The 19,922-nt window shown below is 45.5% G+C and overlaps 1 protein-coding gene across 2 annotated transcripts; it reads left to right on the top strand.

Annotated features, from left to right (window-relative positions):
* Positions 1-6,492: 6,492 nt before the first annotated feature.
* Positions 6,493-17,522, top strand: LOC130595211 (somatomedin-B and thrombospondin type-1 domain-containing protein-like). Of its 2 annotated transcripts, XR_008971253.1 has the most exons (6): positions 6,493-6,747; positions 8,944-9,138; positions 10,011-10,089; positions 11,784-11,960; positions 14,052-14,172; positions 16,548-17,522. XR_008971253.1 is itself a non-coding variant. In XM_057401751.1 (5 exons), the coding sequence occupies exons 1-5, from the start codon at positions 6,519-6,521 to the stop codon at positions 16,663-16,665; spliced, it is 798 nt and encodes a 265-aa protein (XP_057257734.1). In that variant the 5' UTR covers positions 6,504-6,518; the 3' UTR covers positions 16,666-17,520. The 2 variants fall into 2 exon arrangements, 1 of the variants encoding a protein (XP_057257734.1); XM_057401751.1 differs by lacking the exon at positions 14,052-14,172 and having other exon boundaries at positions 6,504-6,747; positions 16,548-17,520.
* Positions 17,523-19,922: the final 2,400 nt, after the last annotated feature.

Below are 19,922 nucleotides of genomic sequence, written 5' to 3'. Positions count from 1 at the left end.
GAAAGGAACATGCCTTACCTTGTTCACAGGGTCCCCTCTGATATCTCAGACTCTCACAAACTGATCCTTTATTTTCTCTTAGGAAAAGAAAAACATTAACTGAAAGTACCAGGTTCAGAAAAGTTGGCTGGTTTTCTTTCCCTTCCATTGGGAAAGCAAAAGACCCAGACAGAAAACCACTAAAAGCTTTTTATTAAAGTATTTATCTTTCCTATCTTCTAAATAAGATTTTTGGTCACTTCAAACTTTCTCCAGCTTTCATTAAAGATAATAGCATTTTAATGAGAACAAGTTTGTTTCCTTTATGCCCTGGGGTGAGTCATAGCCCTGCTCTCTATGGAGAGGCAGTACATGATGGGGTTTTGCAGTGGCTTTTGGCAGAAGAGAGAAGGCAACACCTGTGTTCTCTGTGCATATGGCCTCATCTGAATGAGTGGGAATTCCCTACTTCTCTTCCAGCCTGACTTACCCCATGGTCTTTTACTGTGGCATTACATATGAGAGAGGAGAAGGCAGAATAAGCACATCACACTTGCCATGTGTTGGAGTCCGCTGGAGACACTAGTTTTGCTGTACTGAGAGGAAGTCTTTATCAAGGGTGAATGCTATAATGGGGTTTAAATACAAGAAGGTGCTTTCTCAGCCATAACTTCTCTGCTGTGGTGTGGATTCTCTTGGCAGTACCTTGAGGACAAAACTGGTGACCTGAAAGCCAGCAGATGCTTTGGACCTATTTGGTCATACAATGGGGCTCTAGAGAAGACTGCCGCCCTCTGCTAGTCCACTCTCTGGACTCCCTCTGCAAAGCTGATGTGGTTCTCTTCTTCACAGCCAGCTGATGGTGAGTTTTACAAGGGTGGCAATGGCACATCTGAAGAGGTGTGCAGCAGTTGTTGGCCTTCTGATGCAGAAAAGTTCAGTTCTAACAAGAAGGGATTTTTTTTTTTTTTCCTCAATGAGATGCTTTCTGGTCCCTGAGTCAATAGCTCATTTCAGGTGTGCTGGCCAAAACTCCCTTCAGAAAAATCTTAAATACATGGGCTTGTAATCTAATTGTATTTTACATTTTCTTCAGGAAAATTTGAATCTTGTTTGGTATCAACTCTTCTCTCAAGTCCCTGTATTCTAAAAACTATCAGATGTGTACAGAAGGGGAATGGTGCTAAAAGGTCTTTTCACTTCTATTGTAAGATCTCTAAGAATACTGCGAAGGAAAGAATCACAGTACAGAGTTTGAAGCTCCTCCAAGTAAAGAGGTATTGGGAACCCTGTAGATGTATTCTTTGCTTACTGGTTTTGACAAAAGAAATTTCCACTGAATCTTTTCTTAAATAAGCCTTTTTTAAGACTCAGTGGTCCACCTTCCTCCCTTTCCTGACTCCTCTTCCTCCCAACACTCCTTTAATAATGGCTTTCTGCACAGGGTGCCTTGGGGAAGCAGGCAGACAGGGATTTTAAGTAAGCTGGAGCAGGTGTGGAAGTAAATAAGCCAGCTGCTCCAGTTCTTACATTATTGAGTTTGTCAAAAGAGAAACAGACTGAATTCTTGCATTAGGATATTTTCATACATAAGACTTGTCTCTTTTTCTCAGCACTGAGATCTTGTTATCTGCCTGTGTGAATTTGTTTTCATCTTGGCCTTAAGTGCATAAATAGATACTATGAGAAGGGTGCATGGGAAAGCAAGATCACATTCACAGCAGTGATTTCTTTTGCTGTCAAAGGCTAGCTAACCTCCCTCTGACTCAAACCACTGGCCAGGCAGCCCCTCGTGGCAGGGTGGCTCTTCAGCCTGCAGGATGGATGGTTGAGAGACAGTTCGATGGAGATCTATAAAATCCTGAGTGGCCTTGAGAAAGTAAATGAGAATTGATTGGTCCCTGTCTCTTCCAATACAAGAACTGAAGATTCAAATTAAATTAGCTAATGTTAGGTTCAAAACAACTTTGTGCCCTGTGCTGTGTGGCATTCTGTCATGAGAGACTGGGGGCATTGAAAGTTCACATGGGCTCAATATGAGATGGGAGAGAATTAGTGTAAGACATGGACTGAGGCAAAGGTATCACCTATTAGAAAATCCTGGAGGTGAAATTACCAGAAATATGGAAGTATTCTGGGAAATACTACTGTACATTTATCCTATCTTACATTCTGTTGTGGGCATCTGCTGTTAGCCACTATTGAAGACAGATGCTGGGGGGAGATAGGTTTTTGTTTTGACTCAATGCAGCTTTTCTAGTGGGTGAATAAAAAGCTGAGCATTTATCAGCAGTAGTCATAGCTCAAATTCCTTTTTCTGCTCTTGCACTCGTATGGTTAGATCAGTTTTGAGGAGGAATAAGAGGACACTTTGCACTAGCTTGTGCAAAGGGTATCTTTGACCTGTCTCAGGAAAAAGCTGTGCACTGAGCTTGGTTGTTGAGAGTCTGGCAGGACTAAGGCAGCAGAATCCTCTGGGTGTTGGATGTAATGAATGGCTGAGATGCTTCAAAGATTTCCTACTGCCAGGGTATGGGGAAGGGAGTTAAACACTTGAATGAAACAAACAGTAAAACCTCAGGTGGATGTTCTTGAATGGAGCCGTTGAATGGCTTCAATGGACTAGCCAGGCAGGGTAAAATCCTCAGAGACAGCCAGGTGTTTCTTGCACGTGTTCCCTACTTTTCCTGTGCTGGAGGCTTTTTTTCTATCTGCCACACAGAGGGAAGGATCTGGGATGGGAAAACATTCAGCAAATTGCAGAATCAGATAAATGCAGTGAACACAAAACCACAGCAGTTCCCTTGGCCTTGGCATGAGGCCAGCTTACCCCTGTGCTGCCTGATCAGTCAGGCACAAAGCGTAATGGACAGTTTGAAAGGGAGAGTTAGTTACGAGTAATGCAGGGCAGTTCATTCTCTGTTTGGACTCATGTTGGTGGTCCTCTCCTCTGCTGCACTGTCGCCAGTTCAGGCAGGCAGGGCGTAAGAGCAAACGCTTCTGCTCACCCAGAGCAGCAGCCTCAGAGGAGCAAGAGAAAAGGTAGGGCTTGTGTTGGAATGTAAATACTGTTGAAAATGAAACAGTCTGTTTTAGAGGATGCTGAAGCATCTGCTGGGTTTCCTGGTGTTGGAGTTTTGCTGCTTCTATTAGATAAGTAAGTTGTCAGAAGCTTGAGCATTTGCCCCAGCTCTTCTTTGACAACTTTAAAGTTTCTGAGGATTTCTTTACTTCCCTGATGATATTTAGAAGCTGAGAACAAAGCTGCTCTGTGCAACTGGAATTCCTCCTGTGCACTCCTGTGCCCAGCAGGACTTACTTTGTTTAGGACCATGTGTGCCAAAACTCTTAACAGCAGAGCCTGGAAAAGTGTGTCCTTGCATGCTTGTGATAGGAAAGGCAGCAGAACACAGCACAGACTTTGCTGCAAAAATTGGTTTTTCAAGCTAGTACCTGTTAACAGCAGCAAAAGTGTAGGTGGAAATGTTGACCTTTGCCTTCTTTTAAGCAAGTATTGTTGCCACTGCTGTTGATTTGCGTCATGTTCTGGAAAACTTGTGTGAACTGGTGATGCTTCTTGCTGAATTATAATGAGCAAGCAAAGCAGCCCTTGTGATAGCCTAGGAGAAGGGTTTGAATGAAGTAGCAGCCAGCTCTTCTGTGGCCTTCATGTATCTGTAGAAATCAGCTCCAAGAAATCAGATCACTTGGTTGGCTGCTTTCCTTTGGTGCTTTTACAGACTTGGCTGTGACAATGGAAAGTAAAATCAAACACTCTAAAACCAGAATCCTTTTTGGTTTTTGGGGGGAATCCTGCATACTCGTAGCTCTGCTAGTTTCCTTATTGCTGGTATGCACAGGAATCCAAGTACTGCAGAGAGGCAAAGGGGTGAACACTTGGGGATAGGGTAAATTCTACTTAAAAACCTGTTAAATCATGCCCCAAATACTTGGGGTTTTTTTTGAGAGAGGGGTGAGGGGAAGGGTGAAATTTGTGGTGAAATAATGTTTAAGAAAGGGCTTGTATTGGACAGCATTCCCCATTCCACAGATGGGTGGATCAGCCATCAGTGATTAACTATCCATAGTGAAAGTGAGAGTAAGAGTCCCTTTGTCCCTTGGAGAAGGGACTTTCCATCTGCAACTGTTCTCCCACCCCTCAGAGTTAATGAAGGGAGCAGGAGGGCCTCTGGGAACTGGGTCACAGTGGCAGCTCCAGCACAGTGCAGCTTAATTAAGTGAAGGAAAATGAGCAAGAAGGCAGGACCCCTGCGTGTCCAGCCAGGAAAGCAGCTGCATTGGAGCAAGCAGATAAAGCTGCATTTCTACCTGCTCTATCTATAGCTGCCTCTTGGTGTTCCCAAAGGCTGGAAGACACAATCTTCACTGCCAAGGACAGCCCTGTAAACTATTCTGCTTCTGAAGCTCTCATTGTAAGATGGATTAGCCACATTTCCTGTCTGTAAAGCACACTTGCCTTGGCTCCAGTATTCCTCACGTGGCCAACAGTCCTACTTTTAGGCTCTGCAATTGTCTTGTAAGAAATCTGTTGCTGGGCTGATGTGGTGCAGCATGGCTTGGGACATGTTTCCCTTGGCTTCCTTAACATTACCATCTTGAGCCTGCCAGGGAAAAAAACCAACCCAGACAAACCCTAAAAAATCCCATAGAGCTATGTCAACCCAGAACAAGGATAGAACTGCTTGCAGACTGGGAATGTAAGATGAGCAACAGAGTTTGCTCCTAAGACCTTTAGGTGGGAGTGGATTGAACATAAACCCTACTGAGATGTCTGGACCCAGATCCAATTTTCCTACAGCACAGGGCCAGTCAAAATTGCAGTCTTTATGTGGACACATTGCTTTTTAAAGCTAATTTTCATTCAGTCAGTTCTCTGTGTCTCAGAATGATGTGAAGGTGTTCCTCCTACCTCAGCCACTGTTGGCAGGGGGACTTGGAGCATGGCAGTTGGACAGAAGCACTTGGGAAACGTGCTTTGGTGCTCTATTACTGCCCTTCTGTTAATTGCACAAGAGCTGCACAGGCCTGTGGTTTGCATTGACTAATTAGCTGAGTAATGCAATCTCCTTCTAAATGTTCTTTCTCTTCTGGATCGAGAATGAGACATACATTGATTAAATGACTTGCCCAAGGTCACACAGCAAGTGACTCACTGGCAGAGGCAGGAATTAACACCTGGTATCGTTAAATTCCTGCTTCCCAGACCCCATGGCCTCTTATTTCCAAGTGCTCTTCTCTTTCCTGTCCTGGCCCTTTTGTCTCTTGCCCGCTGCAGGATTTGTTACACGTGAGATTTCCAAGGTGACAATATCTGACCACTGCCAAGAAAATGAGACATCTGCCCTTTGCTACAGACTTCTCTTGACATACTAAGAAGCTAAAGTTCCTTTTATTCCTTATCTTTTTGAACCACTTTACCATGTTCTGCCTGAGCTGGTGTGGTGCCAGCTCTCCTCTGCTCCCATGCCTCCAGCACTGCACATGATGGTGTTAGCCTGTCCTCTAATATTATTTTGTGTTTTTTTCTAGAAGCATCTTTGCTGCAGTCTCTCTGAAGTGGGAACACTCTGCCCATACTCAGTCTTAGTAGAACAGCATCATCAGTTGTAAAATTATCGGGGGGGGGGGGTTATAAATCCCACTTCAGTGCTGAGCAAGGTGTAACATAGAATGGTTTGGGTTGGAAAGGACCTTAAGATCATCCAGTTCCAACCCCCCTGCCATGGGCAGGGACATCTGTTGTGATCAATATTTTAGTAAGCCTGTTTGATAAAAAGTTTCAGTAAAGCCTTTAGCATCCTAGTGAATAGCTAAATAATTCACAGGGGTGGCTGTAACCCCTTTAAGCTTCTTGTGTTTGAACGTAAGGAGAAAATTTGGAGTAATTCTGTAGAGAGGCACTATAGCCAGCTGGATCGTGTTTCTTAAAAGCTGCTGTACTGGGACTGAAGTACTTTCAGGTTTTGAATGGCTCCTGAGGTATGCTGAAGTCAAACCTGGCAAGAAATGGTCTCTTATAATTTGTTTTTCATCATAATCTTTGTGATTTTGGGCTGATAAATGCTAGCAGTGAGGAAATGATACCTTTTAGCTTTTAAGCCTGCAGAAATTGGACACACGGTCGTTAGGCGATGCCACGAGGGTTAAGGCAAAGAAGCGTTGTGTCCGCGCTGGGAGGACAATGGGTATTTGTGTGCAGGGTTCCCGTGGCTGTCAGCCTGTCCCGGGACACGGTGCAGCCGCGAGCGGCCGGCCCGGCTCACGCACCTGCCCGTGTACAGCGGCGGGGACCGGGCTCTGCCCGCGCTGGGAGCTCCGGTGGCCCCGAGCCGAGGCACCGTGCGCGCTGGTGGCACCGGGGCCCCGCCCGGCCCGGCCCGCCGCCTTCCCCCGTGCAGCGCCGGGGCGCGGGGTAGGCGGGCCGGCTCCTTCCCCCTCAGCGCCCACACCCAGCGCCTTTAAGCCGGCAGCCGGGCCGGGCGGCGGGGCACGAAGGCGGGCGAAGGCTCCGTGCCGCCATGGCGGGCTGCCCCCGCTGGGCCGCCCTGCTGGCGCTGCTGGTGCTGCCGGCCCTGCCCCGCCGCGCCGCCGCCGGCTGTGCCGCCCGCGGGTTGTGCTGCCCGGGCCGCGACCCGGCCTGCCTGAGCACCGGCCGCCGGCCCGACGGCTCCCACGGGCTCTGCTACTGCGACCAGGTCTGCGCCCGTACCCTGGACTGCTGCCATGACTACGCCGAGGCCTGCCCAGGTGAGTGGCCGGCGGGGCTGTGGCCGTCCCCAGGGGCTCTGACTGCGCTCGGGGTGCTTGGCTCCCGGGAGAAGCAGGAGGGGCAGGCGCGGTGCAGGTGGCTGAGGAAGCGATGCTGGAGACACTGCGCTCCCCGCCCGGGTTGTGGCTCTCAGGGGTGTAAGGTCCCCAGCAGCAGGTACCTGCCAGGTCACATCAGGGTGCAGCGTGCTTGTACAGGGTAGAACGTGAAAGAGGACGTTTCTTATCCGAGTCAGAATCTCCCAGTCCCTTTCCCTCTTGTGGATTGAATTACTGTGGATGGGATCAAATCTGCTGCTCCTGTTAGTCCGTGCTTCCCTGCTAAAGGCATCAACATCAGCGGCCACAGCGTTTGATGTGGGCACTCAACAGCAGTGCCTGTGCAGCTGAGTGCTGGGGTCCCCGCAGCGCTACGTTTCCCAGGAGCACAGCAGCACTCCCTCCTTAAATGCCTTCTGTTAAAGTGTGGATGTGAATTAAGGAAGTGATTTATTTAACGAGTGGTACAATCTCATATTCCCTTCCCACAAACTGCATCCTCAAAGTGACTTACCTCCTCACATAATGCTTTTTTTTCTCTTTTTTCAAACACGCATGCACGTGCCTTAGCACAGTTTTGCTCTAGGCAGATGGGCAGACGTTCCTATGATTTAATTGCATTTTTTCAGTCAAGAGAGAGCTGGAAAATGGGTGGGAAATAAGTTTGTTGCGAAGTGCTTTAAACAAGCTGTGTCTGGGAATGAGGACAGGCTAGTGGCTCTGCAGACCAACAGCTCCCAAGTGCAGCAGAGAGCATGGAACTGGTGCCCACAGGATCCTGTAAACCTGCCTCACATCTGCCCTGGTGCAGGTGTGCAGTGTGGCTGTCCTGCTGCTGAGGTTGGATGCCCCAATGCCTTTGATATCCTTCAGTACCACTGTGTCCGAATCCTATTGCTCTCGGCAGTCATTAGGGATAACAGGGATAAACAGGCAGCCCTCGTGTCTGTGCTTCATGTTATGGAAGAGTAATAAGAAAAACGTGCTCGCAGGCCCTTGTTGTGCACTATGAGGGGCTGGCAGAGGGCAATCACTGGTCCCTTTCTGTGCTGGGTGCCTTGGCAGCAGTGCCAGTGTCCCAGCTGCAGCCCTAGCTGTGCTCGCCCATCCCGGTGCCATCCTGTGGCTCACCGGAGGAATAGCAGCATCTTGCTTACGGAGATCAGGCGGGGAAGCTGGGTTTGCGCAGAATGAGGTATTTCTGTGTTATTTCTTGTGATTCATTCTGCTGGATGTGCGGAACCCAGTTCTGCTTTGAGTTATATTGCCTTAGCCTGGCGTTTTTTTGGTAGTTTTATTTCTCCCACCACTGAAGAGTTACTTTAATAAACTGACTTGTAGCGCAAAATATTAAGGAAAAGGCATTATTGTCTGACACCAAACACAGCTGAAGAGAGCAGAACATTCCAAATACATCAGATGCACAAAAGGGTCATAATGTTGGGTAGCCTACAATCCTGTGCACAGGCTTTTTATATTTTTGTGGTGCGCTGCTGCATATAAGAAATGTCTCAATTACTCAGATAATTGATTTAATACCTAATCTTTTAATAGGTTAAAAAAGCTGCTTATGTTGACTTTAGACAAAGAGCAATAGCATTTGAAAGATCTTCTTAAAGTTTTTGAAGACAAGGGCAGTTTCAGTTGAGGTTAATGCAGTAATTAGGGGTTATCTGTGTCCCGCAGGACAAGCATTAAGCTATTCAGAAAGGCTGGGTTCACAGCAGCATTTAGAAGCATATGTCCCAGTAAAATCAGTGAGGCACAGGCTTTTGAATGCCTTTGGAAATCAGAGTGTAAATGTCTGTTACTGTAAGATGCTGGGCGTAGAGGCTCTTAATGGATTTGACCTCATCTACTTCTAAAACTCTTCTCAGTTCACCCAGTGCAAGTCCCAGTTTGCAGGGGAGGCTTGCAGTGGTGTAGGAGAGGGAGGTGACTGGCCCCTGGGTGGCTGGAGCTTCTGGGCAGGTAATTTCCTGGGAGCAGAGCGTGCTGGGTGCTGCCCAACACAACTGTGGGACAGGTAAGGAAGATTGTTCTGAGCTACATTGAAAAGTGTCATTTCTGGAGCAGGGATGTCATTGTTGTCAGTTCTGTAACATTCCACATCCCTGGTTGTTACTCTTCCTCCAGTTATCCCTTGTGTTGTATCTCAATGGAGTGTCTGGAGTGGCTGTGCAGAGCCTTGCAAGACAACATACCGTGTTCGGAGGAGACACATCATCCAGGAGGCCAGGAATGGAGGAGAGGCATGCCCTCCTCTGGAGGAGAGGGCTGGCTGCATGGAGTACTGGACTCGGCAAGGAACAGAGTGCAAACAGTCCCTGAGTAAGTCCACTGAAAATGTAAGTGTCTGGGTAATCAGGGGGAGGACTCTTGTTTGGGTCAGCAGAGCTGATCTTTCTCCACTGTATTTGAAAAGAGTTGTTTTCAGACAGCAGCATGTTTGCTCTGGGCCTGTCTGGTATAATAGAGAACTGAGCTTTACACACAGAGGCTTAGAGGTGTCCTTCTGAGGACAGTATTTGAAGGGAGTGCCTGCCATTTGCTGTGATCTGCTGTCTAAAGTGAAATATTACAGACCTGTTGTGATCTCATGTATATGAGTGTAAATCTCTGGCATTTTAAGTGGGTGTGGAGCACTTTTTTAATGTATTTTATGAGTAACGTGCAAAAAGTCATGAAGGAGCGATACCCATCAAAGGCATGATATGACTTCTCTGCTCTGTAGCAGAGTGCAGGCAAAGGGGACTTCCAGCTAGTTTCTAGAGACAAAGTCTGATTACAGTGTGTTCAAATCCAGTTTTCATGACTTACCTGTAGTGAGTTTTAGAATAACTGCATGTCATTTTTGCTGGTATTTTGGGTTCAAAATCTGTCCCATCTGGATGTTCGCTACAACTGACTTCTTCAAACCTGTTTAAAGTTGGTATTAAGCGAATATTGTCCCCTTGCTCTGTCTTTTGGCTGTGCCTGCTTATGCTGCTCATGCAAATATCTGGCAACAAACAGATTCTTTTTTCAGTGAAATGGTTGATGGTCATGGATAATATGAAAATACCAAGTTATCACTGTTTTTATCTCCTGCTGAAGATAAAACCATATGACATTAAAGGCCAATCTTTACTGTTGTTTAGACATAAACAGCCTTAGTGTAGTATTGCCTCTTACATTATGTTCTCTTTCTTTAATATACACAGTCCCAGCGTTAATAACAACAGGAGGGTTTGGAAAAGCAAGGAAAAAGAGAGCTGCAGCTGATGGCAATGAAAGAGCAGGGTAAGTTGGAGGCTCAGCACAGGGGCCCAGTTATACTCTACCTTCAATGTTTCTCTGGTTGCAGTTTTGGCCCCAGTTTTTTGCTAGTCAGAATTGGCATTTCCCAGCAGAAGAGCAGTGCTTCACTAGAGCAGGGTGCTGCTCTCCCCTCAGTGACAGCAGTATCTACAGTATGTCTGAAGGTTGTGGGTCTGCCTTGATGTAAGGCCAGTACAAGACCGAAATTCAGATCATTGTTCATGGCATCACTGCTGTTTAAGATTGTGTGATCAATCAGCCAAAGACCGTTCACTTCAGCTCTTCCCAATGTGGAATCTTGTGCAATTTGCATTTTTTTTTAGTAAATGGGGAAATTCACAAGGGGCAGAATTTGCTATCTGATTACATGGGAAGCATCTTTCCCATTTCAGCTCCCTTGCTATAATACTGCCTGTTTTCCCCTGCAGCACTGTTGCACAGCGCAAGTACAGACAGGGTTGTACAGAAAGCTCTGTTGCAGTTTCCTTTGTGAGACACAGCCATCTCTCTGTCGGCTGCTCTGAGTCCAGGCTGGTGTCTCAAACACATGGGAGCTGGCATTAACCTTTCCTGTTCTCTTTTCTCCTCTTTCGCAGTTTGGGGTCATCACTAACAGTGACACAGTGGAAATGGGAAAGGTTACCTTCCACAGTGTAGCCCCTCGTACACAGCTTTGCAAGCTAGATGTTCCTAGGGGTTCTTATTGCAGTCCTGGGGTTTTCCTGTTTCTTGTTGAGAGCTGGTGTTCCTGTAAACACTGTGTGAAGTTTCTTCGTGCTCTTGCAGCACGAAGCAGCCATACACTTGTTGATTGATTTCCCCACGTGCTGTTGTACGTGTAAGCATTTCCATAGTGCGTGAGTGCATCCATCCTCCTCGCTTAAGTGTCTGAAGGGAAGAACATCTGTTCACCCTAAGCTTCCCTTGGTGTCCTCATTAGTTGAGCCGTCTCGCTCTAAAATTCAAAAATGTGAGCACAGCTCTACTGCATGTGTATTCATCCTTGCTGTCCTTCCCTCAAATAAGACAGGGAAGCAAACTGCTTACATGGTTCAGTGTGCTCCCTGAAGGTGTTTGGAAAGCCTCGTGATGACTGAGACAGAATCAGTCTAGACTAGAGCCCAATTTTCTGCTGGGCTTTTAGATCATTACAGTTGAGCAGAGCAGAAGTGCTATGTGATCTGGTGGTCCTCCCACTGGAATATGACAACCTCATTCTGTCTTTAGGAGGGAGATCATCACAAGGAAAACCTCTACAGACCATATCTTAGCTCCTGTATCAAGTTGCTCCACAAAATCCATTAGAAGTAACAGAGCAGATGATAAAGTGGTGCAACAAATGGATACCAGACTTGGAATCAGAAGACCTGTCTGCTGGGTTTTCTTGGCTTTAGTGAAATACTTGTCTAATCTGTGTCTCTGCTTGAAAAACAGATGCCAGTAATACCTGATGTTTTTTGATATGTTAGTTGGAAACACCAACAGAGTAGGTTTAGTTCCCATTTAACCTTGTCACAATGCAGGTACACTGTTCTGGGTTTTATAACCTTGTGTGGGTTAGTTTGTTTCTTGTTTTCCTTAGTTAGTGATCTGTGGTCACCCAGTTTATTCACCCAGTCCCGTGGAGGTCTCTAATCTGGTTACTGAGCTAACCTACTTGGTTATCTTGGTTGCAGGTACTGTGTTGAATTCCAGCTTGTGGCCATCACGCCGGGGTGCTTGCACAGCCACCACTCATACACTCACTGGATGCAGTACCTCAGGGAGGGCCACATTGTCTGCGTGGAGTGTCAGCACCCAGCTTTAGACTCCAGAAGTCTACATTGTTATGGGGATGGCAGTGGAAGCAAAAAGTAAGAGTTTTAGCTTTTGGTTTTGTGTAAAATTTTTAATTATTCTCTCTTGATCTGCTTTTCCCAGTTTCATAATGCACAGCACAGCTCTCTGGAGCACTGTACATATATTAACTGGTCTTTGTTGCATACCATGTGTTTCTTGGAGAGATGAAATGACCTGATGAAGCTCACATAGTAAACCAGTTGCAGAGCCAGGATTGAAGTGTGGGAGTACCTGCACTTAGTCTGCTAAATCTCACTGACTTTTAAGTGGTACACTTGTGGAGTCTTTTTGTTCTAAAGACACTCCAGCCATGCTTCTAAGGTTAGCAGTGCTGTCAGATAAAACCAAATCTGTTTCTGATTTTTAAGCACTGGGGATTTTGTTTCTACAATTGATCCTTTATTAGTGTTCCTAGTGAGTGGCAGCTGGCTCAGGCACTTGGGGTATGTGCTGGCACCTGAGGTTGGATGGCAGTACAGTTGAATCTGTGTACTTTCAGCATCTTCTCCCTGGAAAGCTGAAGAAGCTTTGGGGTGACTGATGGTGACCACACAGCTTGTACATGTTGGGCGTACTTCAACACAGATGAAGGGACTGACCTGAAGCTGTGAAACACACCTGTGGCAGAGCCAGCAACAGAAGAGTTCTGGTTCCCAGTCCTCTGCTGTGGTCGCTGGAGGCACAGTTTCTGCACTGCCTTTATCTTGATACTTTTAACCCTATTGCTAGTTTTTTATATCATCCCTGCTTGAGAAAATCATTGCCCATTAGTCTAGGCAGGAATATTTTTGAAACTTTTATAAATATTGAAACAAGCACATTCATTTGAATTAGAAACTAAACTAGGATTGTCAGGCCTCAACCACACAATGTATTGTACTACCAAGACTGCCAATAATGGTCTTTTGAGACAGGGTTTTTCACAGGCTTTTAGTAAGAGGAAGTCATGGTGGAGGGTTTTTCTTCCCTGCCTCAGCTTGTTACATGCAAATGTTCCAAAAGCTTTAAGATAAAGAAGAAAATATTAACTGGTGTGGCCAGGAGTAGCTCTTACCTGCATTCAACATATAAATAATTATAAAAGCTTACAGTAATGTTATTTTACTAAAACCCTGGAGCCAGACAAGAACATCAGATTAAGCAAAATAAAAAATGTATTCAGGAATTCATTTCCTCATTGGGCTGCAAAAAGAGGAGGCATTTTTGTTCACCTGATCTGGTGAACAGCACTCTACATGGAACGGAAGCACAAAGGAAATGGGACTGTGCCCTTTAGGAATGCTGATCTGATTGCCAGGTGCTGGCAGGCTTAAGGCTGGAGATGGGTAGTGATAATGGAGTTGAGTGTGACTGGTTCACTGAAGTCAGGTCTCAGCCCACGTCTCAGCAGATGGGTTAAATCCATCCCAATTGAGCAGAGCCTAGAAATAGTTTCCAGAGCCTTGCTGGATGTCTGTAAAATCAACTGGCTGATCCATTTTGTTATAGGCATGTCAAACCAGCAGAAAAGCCAACCTTTGACACATCCCTCCAGCGTTACTGCCTATAACGTCAAATGAAGTCATGCCTCTTGTCATTTTCAAGGCTAGTATTAGCTCTCTGTGTTTGTGCTAAGTTGAGGTACTATGTGTGTTCACTTGGATTTATTGGCAGGGGAGTAGCATAGGCTTGAAGGACAGGCAGGGCTGGCCTGAGTAGTGGAAAAAGTTCCTATCTGCAAAAGGCAATGGAGATGTACTTCAGGCCTCCTTGAACCAGCAATTCTTTAGCAGCTTTGTCAGAGATAAGTGACTGGCAGGTGGAACATGAATGATATCTCTGGTCTGCAGCTTCCTCATCATATGTGTGTGTGAAGCCTCCCTTACATTTCATGTGGATCTTTTGGATAACTCCCACATGTTCCCTAAATAGGTAACCTCCAGGGCATGGTCTGGTGTTCTTTCACTTTACTGCAGTGGGTTAAATTGATTGTTGTCCAGGGTTGGGTATCTTGCTTGATTTTCTTGATATGAACATCTCTAGTGCAAGTATTTACTATAGGTATTCTTTATATGAACAGAGCTATCCCCTTATTTGTTCCCAGAAATAATAGTCTTTTTCACTAGGTTTCATGGAGGAAAAAACTGACTTCCCTAATCTCTGAGGAAATAATTGTACTGTTGGTGGGAACAGCCATTGAGTGGGATGAGGGAAATGTCTGTGGAAAGGCTTCTACCTTCTGTTAGAGTGAGTGGCCATATCTGAGCATGCAGCCTTGCAAGGGAGCAGTGCTCTGAGGGGGTTGCATGGTGAGATTCTCAGGCTGGGGTGTCCTGGCCAGATATGGAAGGCATAAATGTGGTGCTTGTAAAGAAAGATGGAAGAAGACAGGAATGCAACTGAGAAAGAGGATGGTGCCAGAGCTTAGGATGCAGCATGTGTTGAGGTTGCCTAGATCTGCTCAGAAGTCTCTGGCTGTATACTTGGTTCACCCTCGCTGTGAATTTTTGCTGGTGTAACTCTGCCAGGAGATGTGGAGAGTTCGTGGTGGCCCCAGGGCAGTAGTGATGCTGCTGACCCCAGCTCTCTGGGGCTGCTGGCCGGGGCTGCGTGTGGAAGCATTCACAGCTGCTGCCGTCCCACTCACACCATGCCTGTGCTTTGCTTCTCGCCCTGTCAGTTTGGCAGCTTGTGCCAGCATTTAGTTCCCTGAGATATTGTTCCAAGAGTGACTCTCAGGAAGGAAAACATCTGACAGAGTTTATTTTAAACTCAGCAATGCTGGTATATTTTGGTGAGTATTTCCTAATTATCTTCTTGTGTCTAAGTGGAGTCTGGCTTTATAAATGCTCCAAGTTAAAGAGAGATGCCTGTTGTCTGTGTGTTCCACCTGTCTCCTACTCTGTAGAAGATGCTAGTTCATTTAAACCCCTGTTATGCAAGTGCAGGAGGTTTACCAAAGTCCTTGGTTTATGGCCATCAGGTGAGGGCACTAGGAAAATCTTGCTTGCATTGGCTTCTTTCTTCTAGAAGGTTACGAGATTAAACAAGGCAGAGCATGGAGCTAAGAAAGGGATTTGTTCATTTTGGATCATCTTCTGAAAGATCTACAAATAAAGCACAGTCTTGACATCTGTGAAATTGTTACTCAGCCTGTGTCTAGGAGCATCAGTTGCTCTTCATCATCTGGAGCAAAGGACGTAGTGGTTGTAGCACAAACATATCCAGACTGCAGCAGTTTATGCCCATGCTCATGGAGTGGAGGGAGAGAAAGGATGCTTGATTTATAGCAAAGTCAGTATTTGCCTTCCCCACCAGCAAGATGAGAGTAAGCAGGTTTAGCTTATGTGTTTAAGGAGCAAAGCCCTTTAAAGGTAAAACTGCAGCCCAGAGCTTTGAAGGATATGGGACTGCTCTGTGCACTGCCTGCTTTATCTGGGATCTTAATCCTCTCTGTGCACATTCTGGTACTTTGAAATGACCCCAAGCCAAAGAAAAATGCAGTGAGCCTTCTGCAGCCATGTGTGTTGCGTAAACCCCCGCTCTGGAGCATGACATCTCATTAAACCAAGGGCAGGGTTATCTTTGTGGAGTTCGATCAATAATTCCAGTTTCCACAGAACTAAAAACAAGCAGAAGCTAGAGGTCTGTTGGCTATTCTGTGGACAGCTCTCTGCACAGGGCAAGAGTTGATCCAGTTGTGGTATTTATGCTTCTCCAAAGGGCTGGGACACAGTGATGTGAGGAATTCTCTTAAACCACTAAATGCTGAAATCTGGCAGTGCTATAACAAAATTTCAGTTTCTGTCACTGATAGGCCAGCATTGCTTGGGCAGCCACTGATTGTGGAAAGTGGCCTGTGGATCTGCTTGTTTTAATAAGATATTTCTCTGTTCAGTTCTGGTCAATGTATTGATGGACTGCCTGGGAGAAAAGAGGTTGGTTGGTTGTTGTCCTCTGCTTAAGAGGCCTGTAAGTAACATTGTTCCAGCACTTATGGGTCTGGTACCTCCAGCCAGCTGCCATCCAGAAGTTGTGTTATTGTGTAGCTCTTAGCAAGGTGGAAAAGCTTGGGCAAGTCTTTCACTACTGTGGTTATCCAGAGATGCTCATGTCTCCACACCTGCTCACACAGACCTGTGCTGTGTTTATTCGGCATCTCGATGGCAATGGGTGGCAATAGAGGTCTGCCTGCTGAGAGAGCATGGTGTTATAAAGAAAAATGGAGAAAGAGGTGTTTTGCCCACTTTGCAACCTGTCGGGTGTTTCAATACAGGGGTTGTGGGGATTTCAGTGTGCTTTGTGAGCTGTTGCATGCAATGCTGGGCACCTCAAGTAGATGTTTCTGTGCATCCTTTTAGACTTGACATCTATAGTATGTGCTGCTCCAGGTTGTTCCAGTCCAGTGTTCCTGACTGTGGCTTTACTATAATCCTATGGGGGTCACTGTGTTGCTGCTTCTTTACAGCAGTAGAAAGGCAGAGTTGGGTTCATAAAGTGAAAATGGATGTTAGAAAACTAAATGGGATTTACTGGGTGATTGAAGCCAGATTTAAGTACAAGTGACAGCCCTGCAGTGGAGCTGCAGCACATTAACTTTTCCCCTCTTATGACTGTTTCAGGAATCAGCTGTTGCACTGGCAGGCAGTCGGGAACCCTCGCTGCAAGGGAACCTGGAAGAGAATTCGCCAGCTGGACACTTGCTCCTGTCCTTCTGTTCACAGCTTCTTGTTCATCTAACTTCTGACAGTCTCAGCAAGCGAGTGCTGTGATGGCTTGTCTGGCACCTGCATGTGGCAGCACTAGGAACCACAACCAAAACAGTGACTTCTCCATGTCAGAGGCTATGCCTCTTAACTTCAAGAGGTTTCTGTCTGTACTGGCGGACCCTGAATCCCCTCTGTCTGGGTGTACTTCCTGGTTTCCAAAGGAATGAGGCTGGCTGTGAAGTGCCAATCTTTTTGTGCCCACCCATCCCTGAGAGAGGCCTGTCTGACCTTGATGACATCTTGCAAATTCCCCCTTTCTTGAGATGAACAAGAATTCACCAAATATGAATAAGGACGAGAAAGTCTGTTTGAGCCCAGGGTTAATTGTTATTTTTCTAAAGTCTCAATGAAGAATCAACAATGCAGAATAAATTAACTCAAGTGCCTTCTTTTCATGGCAGTAGCACTTCTTCATGGGTGCTTTCTGCTTATACTTGTATATGATTTCCTTTTGTTTTCACCCTCCCTGGTCTCATCATTTCATATTGATCCTCAGTCTTACAGAGGGTTGATGGTTGATCTTGTGCTGCTGAGATAATGGCAAAACTTAGCAATGAGCCAGTTCAAATCTGTGAGAATAGAAGGTATCAGGGATAAATTGGATTTGGACTTAAGGTTTCAAGGAGCATCTCTGAGTTGCCCCAAAATACAGTGCAGTCCTGGGGCTCTGAATTGGAAGTCATCCCAGCTGCACCAGGAGAGATAGCTATAGCCTTGTATTTTTGACTGGAAAATATTTGAAATATTTTCTTTATATTCCCTGACTTATATTCATACTTTTCTATAAATGAAAATAAAAGAGACTTGGACATGTTCTCCCAGTGTGTATCTGTTGATTAATCTGTGTACTTCCGCCTCTTTAGTTCCTGAACCTGCCTAATTTGTTCTAGCCAATCTTGCAGCTGACTCCTCTGCTCCAGGAGGTAAGACTAGAGGAAAAGTTGCTGCTGTCCAGATCCAGAACTTACAGGTGGATTTACAGGGTATCCAGGACTTATAGGTGGAAGTCCAGGACGATGACCGACTGCTGTGCAGAAGTGGATGTGGTCTTTCTTTTAATATACACATACTTCCGAATCTGCTTAAACAAAGTTACAGAAAGGACTTGCACTTTGTGGTAGAGTGCTGCAGTGGTGAGCATCTAGGTAATTAGGTCTGTCAAAACCCAGGTTAGTGGCTGTGGGTGGTTCTAGAAGAGAGTTTTAATGCTCGTGTCTGTCTAGATTTGGATCATGAAACTCATCTAGTGACCATGTTTAGGGTCTTTCATGGAAATACTAAAGGGCACTGTGGACACATGCTTGAGATGCTCAGAGGAGTGTGTAGTGCGGTGATGAGCGGTCAGAAAGCGCCTGATGCCTCTTAGCCAGCACAGTAGGGATTTGAGAGCAAGGCTCTGCTTTTCATTGTATGTTACAAGCTGTCTCTGTGGATTAATGACTCACAGAGGGGTGATGTCATCTCAGAGTAACAAGATTTAAAGAAAAGGAAAAATAAAGGCTTATGCTTCATCGTCTGACATAATCTGTCACTAACTTGTGGCCTGCTCAGGAGTACTTGCTGGTTTGTGGGCAGAGGGATGTGATAATCTGAGTGATGGCTTGGGAATAAGTAACCAGTGTACATCGTTTCAGTTTTTGCAGTGAGGAATTTCTATCAAGCTGGAAGCCAGTTTCATTTTCTTGGTAGAGATATGTAATCATAGTAGCACTTATTCATTGGAAGTTTTAATTTGTCCTGCAGGAGCCCCATATTAGGCACCAGGACTGTAAATAGGAGGCTGCTCTTTTCAGGAGCAGAATGGATCCAGCTATTGAAAATATTTTTCATTTTCAGAATCTACCCAAACTTTTGACAACAAGAAACCCTGCTCTTGTCAGGTGCTCTCAGAGTTGGGTACTGAAGCTATAAAATTTGCTTAATAATGCTTAAAAACCCAAATCTTCTACAAGTTGCGTTCACCTCAGTGCCTGTCTTCTACAACATCAGAGCCAGTCAGGTAGGAAAAGGCAGTATTGCTAAGTTATAAATGATAGTCAAAAGGGAAAAGCCTTTATTGTCATCAATGAAATGATGTTGCACCTTAAAACACCTTAATTGCAATCCCTTTAATTTACTGACTACTTAAGTGTTAGGTGTACTATATTTATGTGAAAGATTTTTATTAAATGCACTTGCTTTCAGATATTTAGTCCTGACATATTTAGTCAACCTGTTTGGCTGTGAACCTTTCAGGGTAGAAGACTGCCCTCTTGCTTCAGTGTCTGGAGAATAAGGGAGACTTCAGAGAGGTTTGTTTGATAATGCTTGGTCCTATTCTGGCAGAAACAGCAGGAAGCTTTAGCCAGTTTTGATATGAATTTGATGTTTGGGGATTCTGCAGAATCAGTCTCTCGAGTGAAGGTAGCTGTGAGAGTTGAGAAGTCTGAGAATAGGCTGCTCAGAAATAGTATTCTGGGTCAGTTTATTACAGAATCTGGGCTTGACTATTTCTTGAGGCTCAGGGTAGGTTTGCTAAAATGCATTTTAGGTTGACTGAAGCTGCTTGTGATTTCATGCCAGGTTTGATGATTAGTCCTTGTAGATGGAGACAGAAGAAAGAGAGGGATTTAGAAGTGGTGAAATGTTTTTATACCTCCTAAGTGAAGTGTTTTGATTTTTTGATTTTAGGATTTTATTTCAAGACTGAAACAATCCGAGTCGAACAGAATATTTTGTTCAACCCCCTCATTGTTTTCAAGTTTCTCTTTTGTGGAAAATGCTGGAGGAAAAACCTCCTTCTGAATTGATCAGAATGATGTATTTATCAATAGTCTTCTCTTCTAGGTCCTGCTTGTGAGACAGCTGTGATACTAAGTTAGTAAGCACAAAGTCTGTTTCTATGGCCAGTGACTTGTTGGTCAGGCTTGTCTTTGCTGCTCCCTCATCCCTGAGAGCTGACAGCATGAGGTCCTAACAAGAGCTGCTGATGGTAGGACTTCCAGTCTTTTGCTTCTGTCACCGTAGCCTGGAGATGCAGGAGTATGAAAGAATTAGCCCCCAGGGGACCCTTGTAGCAGCTATACTTCTACACGGGTTATGTCATTTGATGAAACAAGACGTTGCAAATGCCTCAGTGCATCAGCACATCCTAAAAAGAGCTGTGCAATGTCCTGGCTTCACCTCCATACCTTGGGTGACTGGTCAAACAAATCCTATCAGTAAATTCCTGGGGAAGGAAGGAAAGAT

Source organism: Pezoporus wallicus, unplaced genomic scaffold, assembly GCF_028554395.1.
Source record: "Pezoporus wallicus isolate ANWC-B61680 ecotype Strahan unplaced genomic scaffold, APGP_CSIRO_Pwel_v1 contig_9238, whole genome shotgun sequence".
NCBI lineage: Eukaryota > Metazoa > Chordata > Aves > Psittaciformes > Psittacidae > Pezoporus > Pezoporus wallicus.
The sequence above is the reverse complement of the archived record's forward strand: the minus strand, read 5'-3'. Positions and strand labels throughout refer to the sequence as shown.

Bases quoted from the DNA above. Each gene is read 5' to 3' on its own strand.
- LOC130595211 (XM_057401751.1), top strand. From the start codon at position 6,519: ATGGCGGGCTGCCCCCGCTGGGCCGCCCTGCTGGCGCTGCTGGTGCTG. The intron at 9,139-10,010 runs GTAAGTCCACTG...TAATATACACAG, and splicing joins AGAGTGCAAACAGTCCCTGA to TCCCAGCGTTAATAACAACA. The intron at 11,961-16,547 runs GTAAGAGTTTTA...TGACTGTTTCAG, and splicing joins GATGGCAGTGGAAGCAAAAA to GAATCAGCTGTTGCACTGGC.